General features: G+C 45.0%; 1 protein-coding gene across 2 annotated transcripts in view; it reads right to left on the reverse strand.

The window, feature by feature from the left end:
* LOC141162013 (uromodulin-like) overlaps window positions 1–18,655 on the reverse strand; it is a 62,909-nt gene that overhangs the window by 35,904 nt on the left and 8,350 nt on the right. For both annotated transcript variants that reach the window (XM_073647628.1, XM_073647629.1), the window contains exons 4-6: window positions 9,291–9,446; window positions 7,890–8,128; window positions 7,213–7,335 (exon numbers count right to left, since the gene is read on the reverse strand). In XM_073647628.1, coding sequence (XP_073503729.1) covers window positions 7,213–7,335; window positions 7,890–8,128; window positions 9,291–9,446 — 518 coding nt within the window. The remainder of the gene's footprint in view (window positions 1–7,212; window positions 7,336–7,889; window positions 8,129–9,290; window positions 9,447–18,655) is intronic.

An 18,655-nucleotide genomic window follows, 5' to 3' on the forward strand; every position in this document is an offset into this window, starting at 1 on the left:
TTATACTATAAAAAGGACTATGGGGAGTGCATTATACTATATGGAAAGCAATGAGTGGCTATTATACTATATGGAAGGAAATCAGGCGTCCATTATTCTGTATGGAGGACTATGGAGAGTGCATTATACTATATGAAGGAGTATGAGTGTTCATTATACTATATGGAGGACTATGTGGTGTGCATTATACTATATTTAGGACTATAGGGAGTGCATTATACTGTATGGAGGAGTATGGGTGTGCATCATATTATATGAAAGAATATGGGGAGTGCATTATACTATATGGAGGACTATTGGGGATGCATTATACTATAAGGAGGACTAATGGGGTGCATTATACTATCTGGAGAACTATGAGGGGTGCATTATACTATAAGGAGGACTTTTGAGGGTGCATTATACGCTCTGGAGGACTATGAGGGGTGTGCTATACTATAAAGAGGACTATAGGTGTGCATTATATTATATGAAAGACAATGGGGAGTGCATTATACTATATGGATGACTATGGGCTGTGCATTATACTATCTGGAGGACTATGGAGGGTGCATTATACTATATGGAGGACTATGGGGTGCATTATACTATATCGAGGACTATGGGAGTGCATTATACTATCTGGAGGACTATGGGGAGTGTATTATATTTTATGGAGGACTATGGGGATACATTATACTATATAAAGGACTATGGGGAGTACATTATACTATATGGAAAGCAATGAGTGGCTATTATACTATACTAGATGGTGGCCCGATTCTAACGCATTGGGTATTCTAGAATATGTATGCGGCAAACCGGGCGCAATCAGCAGAGCGGTGTTTAAATTTGGCGCCAAAATCGCTGATTGGTCGCGGCCGGCAACCGCGACCAATCAGCAAAGCGGTCTTGAAATTTGACGACTAAATCGCTGATTGGTAACGGCCGGCGGTCGCGACTAATCAGCAGAGCGGGGTTTAAATTTTGTGCCAATAATGCTGATTGGTCGCGGCCAGCGAACGTGACCAATCAGCAGAGCGGGGTTTAAATTTTGCGCCAATAATGCTGATTGGTTGCGGCCGGCGGTCGAAACCAATCAGCAAAGCAGTGTTTAAATTTGGCACCAATAATGGTGATTGGTCACGGCCGCGACCATTCAGCAGAGTGGTGTTTAAATTTGGCGGCAATAATGCTGATTAGTCGCGGCCGGCAATTTGGCGCCAACAATGCTGATTAGTTGCGGCCGGCAACCGCGACCAATCAGCAGAGCGGGGTTTAAATTTGGCGCCAAAATCGCTGATTGGTGGCGGCCGGCGGTCGCGACCAATCAGCAGAGCGGTGTTTAAATTTGGCGCCAAAATCGCTGATTGGTCGCAGCTGGCCACCGCGACCAATCAGCAGAGCGGTGTTTAAATTTGGCGCCAATACTGCTGATTGGTCGCGGCCGGCAACCGCGACCAATCAGCAGAGCGGGGTTTAAATTTTGCGCCAATATTGCTGATTGGTCGCGGATGGCGACCGCGACTAATCAGCAGAGCGGGGTTTAACTTTGGCGCCAATACTGCTGATTGGTCACGGCCGGCAACCTCGACCAATCAGCAGAGCAGGGTTTAAATTTGGTGCCAATACTGCTGATTGGTCACGGCCGGCAACCTCGACCAATCAGCAGAGCGGGGTTTAAATTTGGCGCCAATACTGATGATTGGTCGCGGACGGTGACCGCGACCAATCAGCAGAGTGGGGATTAAATTTGGCGCCAATACTGCTGATTGGTCGCAGCCGGCAACCGCGACCAATCAGCAGAGCGGGGTTTAAATTTTGCGCCAATATTGCTGATTGGTCGCGGACGGCGACCGCGACTAATCAGCAGAGCAGGGTTTAAATTTGGCGCCAATACTGATGATTGGTCGTGGACGGCGACCGCGACCAATCAGCAGAGAGGGGTTTAAATTTGGCGCCAATACTGCTGATTGGTCGCGGACGGCGACCGCGACTAATCAGCAGAGCGGTGTATAAATTTGGCGCCAATACTGCTGATTGATTTCGGCCAACGACCACGATCAATCAGCAGAGCGGTGTTTAAATTTGGCGCCAATAATGCTGATTAGTCGCGGCCGGCATCCGCGACCAATTAGCAGAGCGGGGTTTAAATTTGGTGCCAAAATCGCTGATTGGTCGCGGCCGGCGGCCTCGACCAATCAGCAGAGCGTTGTTTAAATTTGGCGCCAATCTCGCTGATTGGTCGCGGCTGGAGTCCGTGACCAATCAGCAGAGCATTGTTTAAATTTGGCGCCAAGCTCGCTGATTGGTCGCGTCTGGCGTCCGCGACCAATCAGCACAGCAGTGTTTAAATGTGGCGGCAAGATTGGTGATTGGTCGCGGCCGCTATTTAAATGTGGCGCCCAAATTGGTGATTGGTCGCGGAGAGCGCGACCAATCAGCGAATCGTATTGCTGAGGACCGGGGAGCGGAATCGTATTAGAGAGGACCGGGGAGCGCCGCTGCCTGTGCGGCTACTTCCGCTGCGAGAAGCCGGGAGATGAGCGACTGCTAGCAGCAGAAGTATCCCGACCCGCAGCGCCGCTCCCCTGTCCTCCCTTGACACCCTAGCCGCTGATGTCCCCACAGTATCCGCATGGTGTTACAAAGGTCCGGACATTTGTGTTAAAAATCGCTGATTGGTCGCTGGCTCTGCCGGTGACCAATCACCGATTTGGGCGCCAAATTTAAATATCGGCCGCGACCAATCACCGATCTTGGCTCCACATTTAAACACCGCTGTGCTGATTGGTCACTGATGCTGGGCGCGACCAATCACCGATTTTGACGCCACATTTAAATAGCATCCGCGACCAATCAGTACAGCGGTGTTTAAATGTGGAGCCAAGATCGGTGATTGGTCGCGGCCGATATTTAAATTTGGCGCCAAAATCGGTGATTGGTCGCGGGCAGCGTCCGCGACCAATCAGCATAGTAGTGTTTAACTTTTGCGGCAAGATCAGTGATTGGTCGCGGGCCAAGGCCGCGACCAATCACCAATTTGTGTCACATTTAAATAGCGGCCGCGACCAATTGGATGTCAGCGCCGCTCCCCGGTCCTCCCTTCACACCCTAGCCGCTGATGTCCCCACAGTATCCGCATGGTGTTACAAAGGTCCGGACATTTGTGTTAAAAATCGCTGATTGGACCATGACATCCATGCGGCTAGGGTGTGAAGGGAGGACCGGGGAGCGGCGCTGACATCCAATTGGTCGCGGCCGCTATTTAAATGTGCCGCACAAATCGGTGATTGGTTGCGGTCATGGCCCGCGACCAATCACTGATCTTGCCGCAAAAGTTAAACACTACTGTGCTGAATGGTCGCGGACGCTGCCCGCGACCAATCACCGATTTGGGCGCCAAATTTAAATATCGCGGACGCTATTTAAATGTGGCGACAAAATCGGTGATTGGTCGCGCCCAGTGTCGGCGACCAATCAGCACAGCGGTGTTTAAATGTGGAGCCAAGATCTGTGATTGGTCGCGGCCGATATTTAAATTTGGCGCCCAAATCGGTGATTGGTCGCGGGCAGGGTCCGCGACCAATCAGCACAGTAGTGTTTAACTTTTGCGGTAAGATCAGTGATTGGTCGGGTCCGAAGACCGCGACCAATCATCGAATCGTCTTGGTGAGGACCGGGGAGCGGCGCTGCCTGTGCGGGTACTTCCGCTGCGAGAACCCGGGACATGAACGGGCGCTCGCAGCAGAAGTATCCCGACCAGCAGCGCCGCTCCCCAGTCCTCCCTTCCGCATGGAGGTCAGCGGCGCCGGCGGTCCTTCTGCTGCCACCGGCCGGGAGATGAGCGCCTCGCGTCGGTCATCTCCCGGCTGCATCTCCGTCCCGCAGATGGGTCCAGCGGTCGGGGTCCTTCTGCTGTTACCGGCCGGGAGATGAGCGCCTCGCGGCGCTCATCTCCCGGCTGCATCGCCGCTGAGCTCCGTCCCGCAGATGAGCTGCTAACGGCCGCCATCTTTTTTCAGAAATCCCGCGGCGCTGATTGGCTGCTGACGGACTAATGAGCGACGCGGGAATTCCAGAACAGACAGACAGACAGACAGAAAGACAGACAGACAGACAGACAGACAGACGGGATAAGACAATTATATAGTAGATGGAAGGAAATCAGGGGTCCATTATTCTGTATGGAGGACTATGGAGAGTGCATTATACTATATGAAGGAGTATGAGTGTTCATTATACTATATGGAGGACTATGGGGAGTTTATTATACTATATGGAAGGCACTGTGGGGCCCATTATACTGTATGGAGAACTATGAAGAGTGCATTGTACTATATGGAGGGCTATAGGGGACATTATACTACATGGAGGACAATAGGAAGTGCATTATACTGTGTGATGGACTATGTGGGTGCATTATACTATATGGAGGACTATGGAGAGTGCAATATACTATATGATGACAACGGGGTGCATTATACTACTGTATATTAAGGACTATGGGGTGCATTATGCTATGTGGAAGAGTGTAGAAGAGACCTGGGATCAGATTTCAGTCAAGACATGCTTGAATCTGATAGAGAGCACACCCATAAGGATCCAGGCAGTCTTGAAAGTGAAAGGTGGATTTACAAAATAATAAAAAATAAAATGTAAATTTTTAGGAGCAAAACAATAACAATGCAGTGACATAACAAGGATCTGCTTAACTAATCATATGCTAAATAATTGCAAGTCAAATTTATGTATGAGATAGCCAAGATGATTGTCTATAGAATGATGATAGTCTCACATTGGAAGCAGTAGTGGATGGTGATATAGTGCCTGAAAGTCAAAAGTTCAAAACATTGTTACCCTTTTGCTCATCACTGTATACAATGGGAAGGTTTGTGTGGGGTCCATCATACTGTGTGGAGGGTTGTGTGGGGGCCATTATACTGTTTGTAATGCTAGTGGGCTCCATTATACAGTGTGGATAGGTGTAGGGGCCATTATATTGTATGTAAGACCATTATACTGCATGGAGGGCTGTGTGGGGGTCAAACTTGGGGGATCATGCAGTGTTGACATCACAATACTTTGCTGGGGGAGTTGAAGGGAATTCACTGTGGGGATATCATACAGTGTTTGTGTGGCAATTTTGTTGGCATCATACTTTATGGGTGCAATGAAAGAGGAATCTAGGGGCATTAATAAGAGGAAAATAATTTTGAAAGGGCTGCAAAGTTGTGTGATATGCTCTTATGTGACCCCTCCAACTATTTTTTTTTGGGGAGGGGCGGCAACTAGAACTTCTGCTATGGGGCCCCCTGATTTCTATGTATGCCCCTGCAGAGGGCACTGCCCCTGTACCCTCTAATGAAGCTATACGCGAAACGCGCATCAGGGTACAGCGTAGTGTAAATCACTTTGTTCACTTATTATGGTGTGCAGTGGGTACTGCTTTATTTGTTGTTTCTAACTCCTTGTGATTATTGGTTCTCATTGTAAGGTTATTAGTTGCCCAGTATAATTTTTTTTTAAATGGCCAGATCATTGTAGGGTGTTATGCACAACATTATATTTAGAATCGTATATCGCTCATTTATATATTATGATTGTCTTAGTGTTCTTTTGTATGTGGTTTTTATTCTTGTACCTGCACTACTGATAAACTGTAATGATGGTGGCTGAATGTAACACTGGTGGGTTTGGACCCAATGCGCCATGTAGGGGCATAACTGTCTACCAAGTATTCACTATAGCCTCTGTTGGTGAGGATAGGATTTGCCACCGGTAGTCACCAGGTACCCCTCAAGGGCAGTCACTGGGTCTGCAGCAGCTGACTGGAGAGTCAGAGGCACGGATGCGAGGTACAAATAGATGAGACAGAGGCGTAGTCAGACAATCCGAGGTCAGGGCAGGCAGCACAGGTTCAATACACAAGATCCACCAATCACAATATATTATGTCACAGTTCTACTGCTCCACCTCCTTTCACAAAGAACTTTGCAGACATTCATTAGATGCTTCAATTCAAAAGATCGGGTGAGAGTTATTCTATTCTTCCTAATGTACATGCAAATTTCTGTAATAGCCCCAATGGCTAGTGAGATAATTGCAGTATTTCTAATTTTCATGTTTAGAGGCAATCTGACAGGTCCCCCATGCCCTCCAACCCACCAGCATTTGTGTATTTGCTGTTAAATCCCCTGCCTAACCAGCCCTTTACAGTGATTATCACATAAATACATGCTTGAAAAAAGTTTTTATCAAGTTTACTTTTCCTAACCTAATTAGTCCTTTGACTAGTTAATACGGTATTGTTTTCCCCTGACTAGTCACAGCCAATGGGCATGACATGCTTGCAGCTTTCTTTGTCCATGTCATTGCGCCTTTGAAGCCACGCAGTGAGGAAGCTGTGCAGCTCTGTAACTGGTTAGTTCCGCCGACACCGGGACAGCTGATCGGCGGTGGTGCATGGTATTGCACCCCCATTGATCAATAATTGATGACCTATACTAAGGATAGGTTGTCAATAGTGATGAGTGAGTATGTTCTGTCAACCCTTTCGGCGAGCATGCTCCAGTGCTCGCCCAGTATCTTCAGCGTGTTCGGCCGTTATGTTTGAGTGCATGATTTGCGACTGTTTGACAGCTTTAACACATGTGAGGAATGCCTAAGAAACAGGCATTTTTCACATGTATTAAAGCTGTCAAACTGTCAAACAGTCGCAAATCATGCACACAGCCAACTCAAACATAACACCCGAGCACACTGAAGATACTCGAGAAACACCGAGCTTGCTCGTAAATCTCGAGTAACGAGCATGCTCGCTCATCACTAGTTGTCAATGTTAAAGTAGTGGACAACTTCTTTAATGTATATTTAAGCACTGTTCACATGTCTGTTTGGCCATACTTTTTGTTCATTATGTGCTACTGAAAAGCGGAATAAGTGATCCATTGCATCAGTTATCCAAATGGAAGCAGCATTGCCCTATTCAGTTAACTGTTCACCTGGGTTCCGTTTTTTAGAACAGAAGACAAAGTTCTGAATTCAGGGCTTTATTTTCCATTCTAAAAAAAACAGCCAATAAACAGACCCCATAATATTCAATGGAGCCATTCCATTTCCATTCATTCCATTCGTTTCTAAAATGAAACGGACAAACGTAATGTCTGAACGAGCACGTGAACAGCGTCTAAATCACCCATACAGAATAAAACGTATAAACCGATGATTTACTTTATTCAGGTCTGACAGGGACACTTGAAAGACGTGTCCAAAACTGGCCGCTGAAATGTCTCTATAGATAAGGAAATCTGCATTATTTATGTTTCCGCACAGGCCGGTTATAAGGAAGAAAACCTGAAAAAGAAAGAAATATAAAATATTTTATACGTTTTCCTAATATAAATTATTCAATTATAGAATATCCAATTATTTATATTAATGGTATATCCTTAGAATTGTAGTGTTTGTAACTGATCTTAATTATTCTGCTGTAAAAAATCATCAGCGGCATTATCTATATATATGTAAACTTTGCCCATTTTTAGTGTTAAGTGAGCAACAATGAGAATTGACGCCCAGCTGATGTATGAAAGAGGTTTACAAAATTAGAAAAATAATGCAGAATTCTTTGAGAAACTGCACCATACCTGACCATGGGTTGGGTTAGGTATTACATCTTTGCATTACTGAATAGTGCTGTAATACCAGGCACAGCCTACGAACAGGGGTGGCACTGTTTCTGGAAGAAGTAGTCAAGATTTGCCAGAGAAAAAGACTGGGAATATAAAGCTTATGTACAATATTCATGACTTCACTGCAACTAACATGTCTAAGGAGGGAAAGTAATGTATAAGATAAGTTAAATCTATTATTATTACCGACAATGAAATACTTTATTATTGTTATACCTGAGATCTTGAGGATGCTAATAGTGAGTAGATTTGGTTTATCAGGGCCGTATCCCAGTAATCTAGAGCGGATGCATCTGTTAGCACCAGGATGAAAGAATTGGGTGGGGTGTTATCCAATGCCAGCTTAAGTCCTTGCATGGCCAACTCTGGACAATCACCACCTCCGGTGGCCACCAGACTGTTAAAGAAATCATCAAATTCTTTGTTTGATTGTGTTATCCTAACAGGTCCAACAGCTGTAAAATAAATGAGAAAAAAAACAATTAGAATACCATTACGAGGATTCTCACCTTGCATAAATTGTATCTGACTCATCTGAAGGTGATTCGTCACGTGAATGATATTGCAGTGAAATATATAATTCATGGCTCTATATAGGCTCAGATTACATCAGAAAATCCATAATAAAGGGTATAGTCAGACTAACGAAAAAAGGCCCTATATTTAAAAATTAAATTTTAATCAGTATTTGTTAAAATAGTTCATCGCAACTGTTTGTGTTGAGATGAACTATTTTAACAAATACTGATTAAAAGTTAATTTTTAAATATAGGGTCTCTATATAGGCTCAACAATCACTTTTATTTACTGTATTTATTTATTTTACTCACTTATATAGTACCATTTATTTCCACAGCACTTTACAGACATCATCCCTGTCCCCATTGGGGCTCACAATCTACATTACCTATCAGTATGTCTTTGGAGTGTGGGAGGAAACCGGAGAACCCAGAGGAAACCCACGCAGAAACGGAGAACATGTAAAAGCGTGTGATATTGACAGTGCGCTCTGTTGTCGGTTTGTCACTTCTGATCTGAGCTGGCAAGAGAGCGCACTGTCATTGTGCACATTGCACAATGACAAGAATCACTGGAATTGACAACTGACGCATGCTCAGTAGAGCAGGGACTAGACTAGTCCCTGAAACGAATGTCATTGAGATGCTTCATTTCAGGGAGGGGACAGAGGCTGCGGCAGTGAACGCAACCTCTATTCCCTGATGATGCTTTTTTTGAGTACCCCAGCATGCACTGGGATTCTGAAACAAAGCGTCATCAAAAAGGAAGTAGTAAAGCTGTTAGATAGTGTAGTTAGGAAAAGATAGAGATTTTTTAATTTATTTATATAAGAAAATAGATTAGATTTTGGCATTAAATAGATAGGGATTTAGGATGAAAATTAATTTGTGTTTTGGACCATCCCTTTAATTTGTAAATGTACATTGGTATTTTGCACCTTTGCAGGATCTTGGTTGTGATATTTTCAAGTATGCCTTATATGCTTTTTTAAACTTATTCAGTACTGATAATAACCTGGCTGCAAAGGTATTTTTAATCTAAATATAAATGTAAATCCAGTATTGCAATGTAAACCCAATGACAGTCATGGTAACATACTTGGATCATTGAACTCCACCATGGTATATTGGCGAACACCACAAGGGAATCGGGCAGTCACTCGTTCCAGGAGCCAACTGTTTACAGCCTTCAACTCTAGAAAATCATCATACATTGACCCTGTGGTGTCCACCAGATAAGTCAGGGATGATGATTCTGGAGGAAACAATAGAATATAATGGCGAATTCATGCTACAAAAGAAACAATGTTGTCATCTAAATATCTTGATCATTTCTTAGAATTTACATTTTATTTTTAACAATTTTAATATTATTATAAAGATCTACAATAAAAAATATATTTTTTGGCACCATTTTAGACAGAAATACTTATGTAAATACTTTTATACCAAAAAAAGCCAAAGCATTCTTGGAGTCACACCTTTATTGGCTATCCGGAAAAATTATATTTGCAAGCCTTTGAAGCACAGAGACCCTTTCATCTGGCAAGTTTATACACTGCTCAAAAAAATAAGGGAACACTCAAATAACACATCCTAGATCTGAATGAATTAAATATTCTCATTGAATAATTATACATTGTTCTGTACAAAGTTGAATGTGCTAACAACAAAATCACGCAAAAATCATCAATGGAAATCAAATTTATTAACCAGTGGAGGCCTGGGTTTGGAGTCACCCCTAAAATTAAAGTGGAAAAACACACTACAGGCTGATCCAACTTTGATGTAATGTCCTTAAGACAAGTCAAAATGAGGCTCAGTATTGTGTGTGGCCTCCACGTGCCTGTATGACCTCCATACAACACCTGGGCATGCTCCTGATGAGGTTGCTGATGGTCTCCTGTGGGATCTCCTCCCATACCTGGACTAAAGCATCCGCCAACTCCTGGACAGTCTGTGGTGCAACGTGACGTTGATGGATGGAGCAAGACATGATGTTCCTGATGTGCTCAATCGGATTCAGGTCTGGGGAACGGGCGGGCCAGTCCATAGCTTCAATGCCTTCATCTTGCAGGAACTGCTGACACACTCCAGCCACATGAGGTCAGCCATTGTCCTGCATTAGGAGGATCCCAGGGCCAACCGCACCAGCATATGGTCTCACAAGGGGTCTGAGGATTTCATCTCGGTACCTAATGGCAGTCAGGCTACCTCTGGCGAGCACATGGAGGGCTGTGCGGCCCTCCAAAGAAATGCCACCCCACACCATTACTGACCCACTGCCAAACCGGTCATGCTGAAGGATGTTGAAGGCAGCAGATCGCTCTCCATGGCGTCTCCAGTATCTGTCACGTCTGTCACATGTGCTCAGTGTGAACCTGCTTTCATCTGTGAAGAGCACAGGACGCCAGTGGCGACTTTGCCAATCCTGGTGTTCTGTGGCAAATGCCAAGCGTCCTGCACGGTGTGGGGCTGTGAGCACAACCCCCATCTGTGGACGTTGGGCCCTCATACCACCCTCACGGAGTCGGTTTCTAACCGTTTGTGTAGACCTATGCACATTTGTGGCCTGCTAGAGGTCATTTTGCAGGGCTCCGGCAGTGCTCCTCCTGTTCCTCCTTGCACAAAGGTGGAGGTAGCAGTCCTGCTGCTGGGTTGTTGTCCTCCTACGGCCCTCTCCACATCTCCTGGTGTACTGGCCTGTCTCTGGACACTACGCTGACAGACACAGCAAACCTTCCTGCCACAGCTCGCATTGATGTGCCATCCTGGATGAGCTGCACTACCTGAGCAACTTCTGTGGGTTGTAGAGTCCGACTCATGCTACCATGAGTGTGAAAGCACAACCAACATTCAAAAGTGACCAAAACATCAGCCAGAAAGCATTGGTTCTGAGATGTGGTCTGTGGTCCCCACCTTCAGAACCACTCCTTTATTGAGTGTGTCTTGATAATTGCCAATAATTTCCATCTATTGTCTATTCCATTTGCACAACAGCATGTGAAATTGATTGTCAATCAGCGTTGCTTCCTAAGTGGACAGTTTGATTTCACAGAAGTTTGATTTACTTGGAGTTACATTCTGTTGTTTAAGTGTTCCCTTAATTTTTTTGAGCAGTGTATATAAATGATTGAGACAAGACCACAACATTGAAAAAATGTTAAAACAAGACATTTTTACATATGGTCTATGGGGTGATGCATCCTAAAGATAAGCCAAGATAATAAAACTGAGATTTTTGTTACAGATGTAGTAGGGCTTATTACTTAAATTGGCCATATACAGTACATGGCTGTTGGCCGAACAATATTTCAGACAATCATTTGGCCGACAGCCATCTCGACCATCTGTCCCATATACAGGAGTGCTCGTTCAGCCGAGCACTACTGTCTTCTCCATGAGAAAGCTGCCAACAGACATAACTGTGAGTGACTTATCTACAGGAGAACAAAGCAGTCTGAAATTGACATCTCTCTTGACGATCAGTTGGCCCCCATAAACATTAGCGTATTGGCCGAACCTGTTGATATTAGCCGACATTAGTCAAATGGGTATGAGGGACTTTCGGAGTTTAATGATCTGGAGTCTGTCTGGTGGAGGTGGCGGAGGTGTATTCCCTTCTCCAATTTCTTATCCCAGTATGTAGTAGGTGTAATAATAATAATATTACCTTCAATTAGAAATGTAGTATAGTTGTTCTGATTAGCTATGTCTCTTTCCTCATGTGCAGGGCATTGCAGTAGCTTAGGTATCCATAGTTATGGCCACTAGCAACTAGCTAACTGTCACTATATCAGTGGTTGTAACCATGAATACCTAAGGTCCTGCAATGCTCTGCACAAGAGGAAAGAGACATAGTGAATCAGAAGAACTATACAACATTTCTAATTGGACATTTTTGCTAATATTATTACACCTACTACATATTGGGAGATGGAAATATCCCTTTAAATTCAAGTGTTAGATTGAGTCCTTTTTCTAACCATGTCTTCACGAGTTTTTCTCTCTCTATCCTTCTTACCCACAACTTACCAAAAAACACAGTCCACATATCCAACACTAAACAGGAGTTTACAATTACTAATGCCTTCTTCTGTACATCCTCCAATGTGGTGTACCTGATACAGTGTACAAGGTGCCCTGGAGGTACCTATGGTATATTGCGAAAACTAAACAAAAACTACAAAAGGAGGATGAATCTATACAGACATACTATAAGGAATAGAGATGACTGTTGGTTCTCATAAAGTTCTATGGTGAACTGTAACCATATCATTTCAGGAGAACTTGCAGCAGGATGTCTGTGTCGGCCTCTAGCTCCTCTACATTGAATTTTATTTAGCACCAAACTGTCATCTCCTGTCTCAGTAATGGGAAAATCTTTTTAACAGATTTTACCCATAAAATGAAACAAGCAAATTTTTCTGCTTTATGTTACAATATAACTTATTTTCATGTGGACTATTAATTTATGAAATAAAAATTAAAGCAATGGCTACTGTAACTATGACTAATGTACTTCAAGTATCCAAATAATATCCAAAAGATTTGTTTTAATAACTGAATAATCTGAATGGTGGCCTCAACCCTCAAGCAATATGACCTATTTTAATTTGGCTGCAGTGGCGTACCACCAATGGTGTCAGGCCACACCACTGCAATGGGGCTCGTGAGCTGAGGGGGCCCGGTGTCAGCACGTGCACCGGGACCCCCCTCCACCTGTCAGCACCCACCCACACAGAATGACGGAGGACCATGGAGGTGCATTATATTGTATGGAGGACCATAGGGGTGCATTATATACAGTACAGACCAAAAGTTTGGACACACCTTCTCATTTAAAGATTTTTCTGTATTTTCTTAACTATGAAAATTTTACATTCACACTGAAGGCATCAAAACTATGAATTAACACATGTGGAATTATATACTTAACAAAAAAGTGCGAAACAACTGAAAATATGTCTTATATTCTAGGTTCTTCAAAGTAGCCACCTTTTGCTTTGATGACTGCTTTGCACACTCTTGGCATTCTCTTGATGAGCTTCAAGAGGTAGTCACCGGAAATGGTCTTCCAACAATCTTGAAGGAGTTCCCAGAGATGCTTAGCACTTGTTGGCCCTTTTGCCTTCACTCTGCGGGCCAGCTCATCCCAAACCATCTCGATTGGGTTCAGGTCTGGTGACAGTGGAGGCCAGGTCATCTGGCGTAGCACCCCATCACTCTCCCTCTTGGTCAAATAGCCCTTACACAGCCTGGAGGTGTGTTTGGGGTCATTGTCCTGTTGAAAAATAAATGATGGTCCAACTAAACGCAAACCGGATAGAATAGCATGCCGCTGCAAGATGCTGTGGTAGCCATGCTGGTTCAGTATGCCTTCAATTTTGAATAAATCCCCAACAGTGTCACCAGAAAAGCACCCCCACACCATCACACCTCCTCCTCTATGCTTCACGGTGGGAACCAGGCATGTAGAGTCCATCCGTTCACCTTTTCTGGGTCACACAAAGACACGGTGGTTGGAACCAAAGATCTCAAATTTGGACTCATCAGACCAAAGCACAGATTTCCACTGGTCTAATGTCCATTCCTTGTGTTCTTTAGCCCAAACAAGTCTCTTCTGCTTGTTGCCTGTCCTTAGCAGTGGTTTCCTAGCAGCTATTTTACCATGAAGGCCTGCTGCACAAAGTCTCCTCTTAACAGTTGTTGAAGAGATGTGTCTGCTGCTAGAACTCTGTGTGGCATTGACCTGGTCTTTAATCTGAGCTGCTGTTAACCTGCGATTTCTGAGGCTGGTGACTCGGATAAACTTATCCTCAGGAGCAGAGGTGACTCTTGGTCTTCCTTTCCTGGGGCGGTCCTCATGAGACCCAGTTTCTTTGTAGCGCTTGATGGTTTTTGCAACTGCACTTGGGGACACTTTCAAAGTTTGCCCAATTTTTCGCACTGACTGACCTTCATGTCTTAAAGTAATGATGGCCACGCATTTTTCTTTATTTAGCTGCTTTTTTCTTGCCATAATACAAATTCAAACAGTCTATTCAGTAGGACTATCAGCTGTGTATCCACCAGACTTCTGCACAACACAACTGATGGTCCCAACCCCATTTATAAGGCAAGAAATCCCACTTACTAAACCTGACAGGGCACACCTGTGAAGTGAAAACCATTTCCAGTGACTACCTCTTGAAGCTCATCAAGAGAATGCCAAGAGTGTGCAAAGCAGTCATCAAAGCAAAAGGGGGCTACTTTGAAGAACCTAGAATATAAGACATATTTTCAGTTGTTTCACTCTTTTTTGTTAAGTATATAATTCCACATGTGTTAATTCATAGTTTTGATGCCTTCAGTGTGAATGTATAATTTTCATAGTTAAGAAAATACAGAAAAATCTTTAAATGAGAAGGTGTGTCCAAACTTTTGGTCTGTACTGTATATGGAGGATCATGGAGAGTACATTGTATTGTATAGAGGACCATAGAGAGTGCGTTATATTGTTTGGAGGACCATGGGGAGGCATTATATTGTATGGAGGACCAGGTAAAGGCTGGAAAGTTGTGAGATCTGCTCTTCTGTGACACCGACAATTATATAAATGGACAATTTTCAATTGTTAATTTAAAGTATATACAGTAATTGACCCATAAATTCAACAATCTCATTGCTAATTAAGACATGGGATAGGCATTGAAAGATTCTCAATTGACGGTCATAAAGCAAACAACTAGAAAACAACAATGGACACTAAGGACCACTTTGAATCAATTTTAACTAATTTTGGATATGGATAACCTGAAACATTTGCAAATGTATGCTTTTTAATACCAACAAAATGATGACGGCACCTCATTTAGCATATTTTAACTAAAGAAGAGCGAGTGGATCAAAGTCTAAGCTAATTTGTGCAAAATTTTTAAGAATTCCCTGAAACCAGCAAATTTGAACAATATGGCATCTGTTTAGTGAAAATTACTTTAAAACCATAGCCATTTTAAGCATTGCTGGAGATTGTATCAACCACATGACCTCTGCAGTGGCCATTTGGGCTTCCTAATAATGCCTAGTAGCTCTTCATCATGTGCTATAGCATAGCCAATCAGTAGGGACTGTCATAGCCTGTACAAAAGTAGAAGCAGGGAATGCAGCAGCAATTTTGTGGTAAACCTGGATAGTGAGAAGAAATCATAGGAGGACACAGCACTGCAGTGGGTGCTCAACTTATACAGAAATCCATCATCCAGGTCTTCTTCTAAAAATGGTTTCTGTTGAAAATCTTTAAAATCCACAATATCCCACGCCAATGAAAGTAGCAAATGAGTTTAGACAAAGTCTAGTCTAAAAAACTTTACTAAAGAATTTGTCTGAAAGGCGTTTCATTGGTGCTGAATATTGTGGCTGTAGCGCCGGCGTCCCTGCCCTCTGCTAGGCAGGGACGCTGTTCCCCTCACCTCTCTGCTCCGTGCCCGGCGTCCTCCTCCCGCTCTGCTGGCAGCGCGCGCTCCTTCCCGGCCACTGTGCTTAGGGCGCGCGCGCGCGCTCTCCCTCCCTCTTAAAGGGGCCGCGCGCGCCGTCCTAAGGAGTCCCCGGCCAATGGCCGGAGGACTTCACCATATATAAGGCACCTCCTCCAAAATGGAGGTGCCCGAGCAATGTTGTTGCACTGTTCACTACTCTGCTTCAGCCCTCAGGTCCCGTTGCCAGTTACCTGCCAGATACCTGCCAGATTCCTGCCAGCTTGCTGTCTTATTCCTGCCTGATATTCTGCTACCTGCCTGCTAGCCTGAGGTCCGACGGTCTGCCTTACAACTCCTGTCAGTCTGTCTAAGGACCAGCTTGCCCGCTCACCTGGGAGCGCACATCAGCTACCTGCCTGCTTGCCTGAGGTCCGACGGTCTGCCTTCCAACTCCTGTCAGTCTGTCTATGGACCAGCTTGCCCGCTCACCTGGGAGCGCACATCTGCTACCTGCCTGCTAGCCTACCTGGAGGCTCCGCCGTCACGTGCAGTGACCACCTGCCTGTCCAGTGACTCCTGCCCGCTCACCTGGGAGCGCTCATCTGCTGCCTGTCTGCTAGCCTACCTGGAGGCTCTGCCGTCACGTGCTGTGACCACCCGCCTGTCCAGTGACTTCTGCCCGCTCACCTGGGAGCGCTCATCTGCCGCCTGTCTGTTGGTCTTCCTGGAGGCTCCGCCGTCACATGCTGTGACCACCCGTTTATCCAGAGACTCTCGCCTGCTCACCTGGGAGCTCACGTCTACCATCAGCCGCCACAGGTCGTACCAACCCTTTACCCAGAGACTGCCCCGGTCACTTGCCGTGACCTCCTGCCCGTTCATCCAGAGACTGCCCCGGTCACTTGCCGTGACCTCCTGCCCGTTCATCCAGAGACTGCCCCGGTCACTTGCCGTGACCTCCAGCCCGTTCACTCAGAGACTGTCCCGGTCACCTGCTGTGACTGCCTGCCCGTCTTCCCTGGTCGCCACCCGCTCCCTTACAAGGACCGCCCCCTTGTATAGTAGCTCAGAGGTTCCGCCTCCCAGACCCGTTACAGTTTGCTCGGGCCATGGAACCCGGTGGCACCCAAGCTCCCTCGCTCTCGGACCTGTGTCATGAACTGTCCCGTCAGAGGTCCCAACAGTAGTCCATCCTGGGTCACCTGCGGAATGTCAATTCTCGCCTGGACACTCTGACTGCTCCGCCAGCAACCTCCGCCAGTGCCAGGACTCGCAATCCGGCAACTCCGCTGTCCACTAATACCATGGTATCCTACCCCGGACCCCGGCTTTCTGCACCTCCTCGCTTCGGAGGCGACTCCGCCCAGGCTCGGGGCTTCATAAATCAGTGCACCCTGCACTTTGAACTCCTGTCCCACCAGTTTAACTCCGACCGGGCCAAAATTGCCTTCATCATGTCCCATCTCACCGGGGAGGCCCTGGCCTGGCTAAATCCTCTATGGGAGAGAGGAGACCCCCTGGTGTCCGACTTGCCTGCCTTTCTCACGGCTTTCCGGAAAGTCTTCGACGAACCCGGACGGAGGACCTCATCCGCATCATCACTGCTACGCCTCCGTCAGGGAAGTCTCACCGTGGGCCAATATGCCATACGGTTCCGTACCCTTGCCTCGGAGCTGGCCTGGGATAACGACGCTCTGGTATCCGTCTTCTGGGAGGGTCTGTCCGGCCTTTGTTGAGCTGATTGGTATATATGTAGCTTACCACGGGCCTAGGTGGTCTGGAGTTGGGACCCGGTCCTATTTGTCTACCCTTTTATATGCATTACTTCAACTTTGATATACAGTAAGGTTTTTAATATAGGCAGTATAGGTACCGTCCCAATTTAGGGTCACCTTGCCGCTGGTGGGACGGCTTGTATACTTTTTTTGATCAAAAATAGTTCACTAAGTACCCTATATTTATTATGCAACTTTGCTTTACATTTATATATAATGATGGTAGGGTGTGAGATATATTTTTGTCTTTTGTAGGTTTTGCTTCTTTTTGCTAGTGTGAACATGCTCCTATTTCTTGCATGTCTACCATCTTAGACTTCAGTTCACATTGCTTGGTTTTTTGTCTTGTTTGCATTCTGTGCAATTTAAGGGTGTGGCATCCCCTTTGTTGAGCTGATTGGTATATATGTAGCTTACCACGGGCCTAGGTGGTCTGGAGTTGGGACCCGGTCCTATTTGTCTACCCTTTTATATGCATTACTTCAACTTTGATATACAGTAAGGTTTTTAATATAGGCAGTATAGGTACCGTCCCAATTTAGGGTCACCTTGCCGCTGGTGGGACGGCTTGTATACTTTTTTTGATCAAAAATAGTTCACTAAGTACCCTATATTTATTATGCAACTTTGCTTTACATTTATATATAATGATGGTAGGGTATAAGATATATTTTTGTCTTTTGTAGGTTTTGCTTCTTTTTGCTAGTGTGAACATGCTCCTATTTCTTGCTTGTCTACCATCTTAGACCTCAGTTCACATTGCTTGGTTTTTTGTCTTGTTTGCATTCTGTGCAATTTAAGGGTGTGGCATCCCCTTTGTTGAGCTGATTGGTATATATGTAGCTTACCACGGGCCTAGGTGGTCTGGAGTTGGGACCCGGTCCTATTTGTCTACCCTTTTATATGCATTACTTCAACTTTGATATACAGTAAGGTTTTTAATATAGGCAGTATAGGTACCGTCCCAATTTAGGGTCACCTTGCCGCTGGTGGGACGGCTAGTATACTTTCTTTGATCAAAAATAGTTCACTAAGTACCCTATATTTATTATACAACTTTGCTTTACATTTATATATAATGATGGTAGGGTATGAGATATATTTTTGTCTTTTGTAGGTTTTTCTTCTTTTTGCTAGTGTGAACATGCTCCTATTTCTTGCATGTCTACCATCTTAGACCTCAGTTCACATTGCTTGGTTTTTTGTCTTGTTTGCATTCTGTGCAATTTAAG

This window comes from Phyllobates terribilis, unplaced genomic scaffold, assembly GCF_046119375.1.
Source record: "Phyllobates terribilis strain yellow unplaced genomic scaffold, ASM4611937v1 Scaffold_9__5_contigs__length_417890890, whole genome shotgun sequence".
In the NCBI taxonomy this organism is placed as follows: domain Eukaryota; kingdom Metazoa; phylum Chordata; class Amphibia; order Anura; family Dendrobatidae; genus Phyllobates; species Phyllobates terribilis.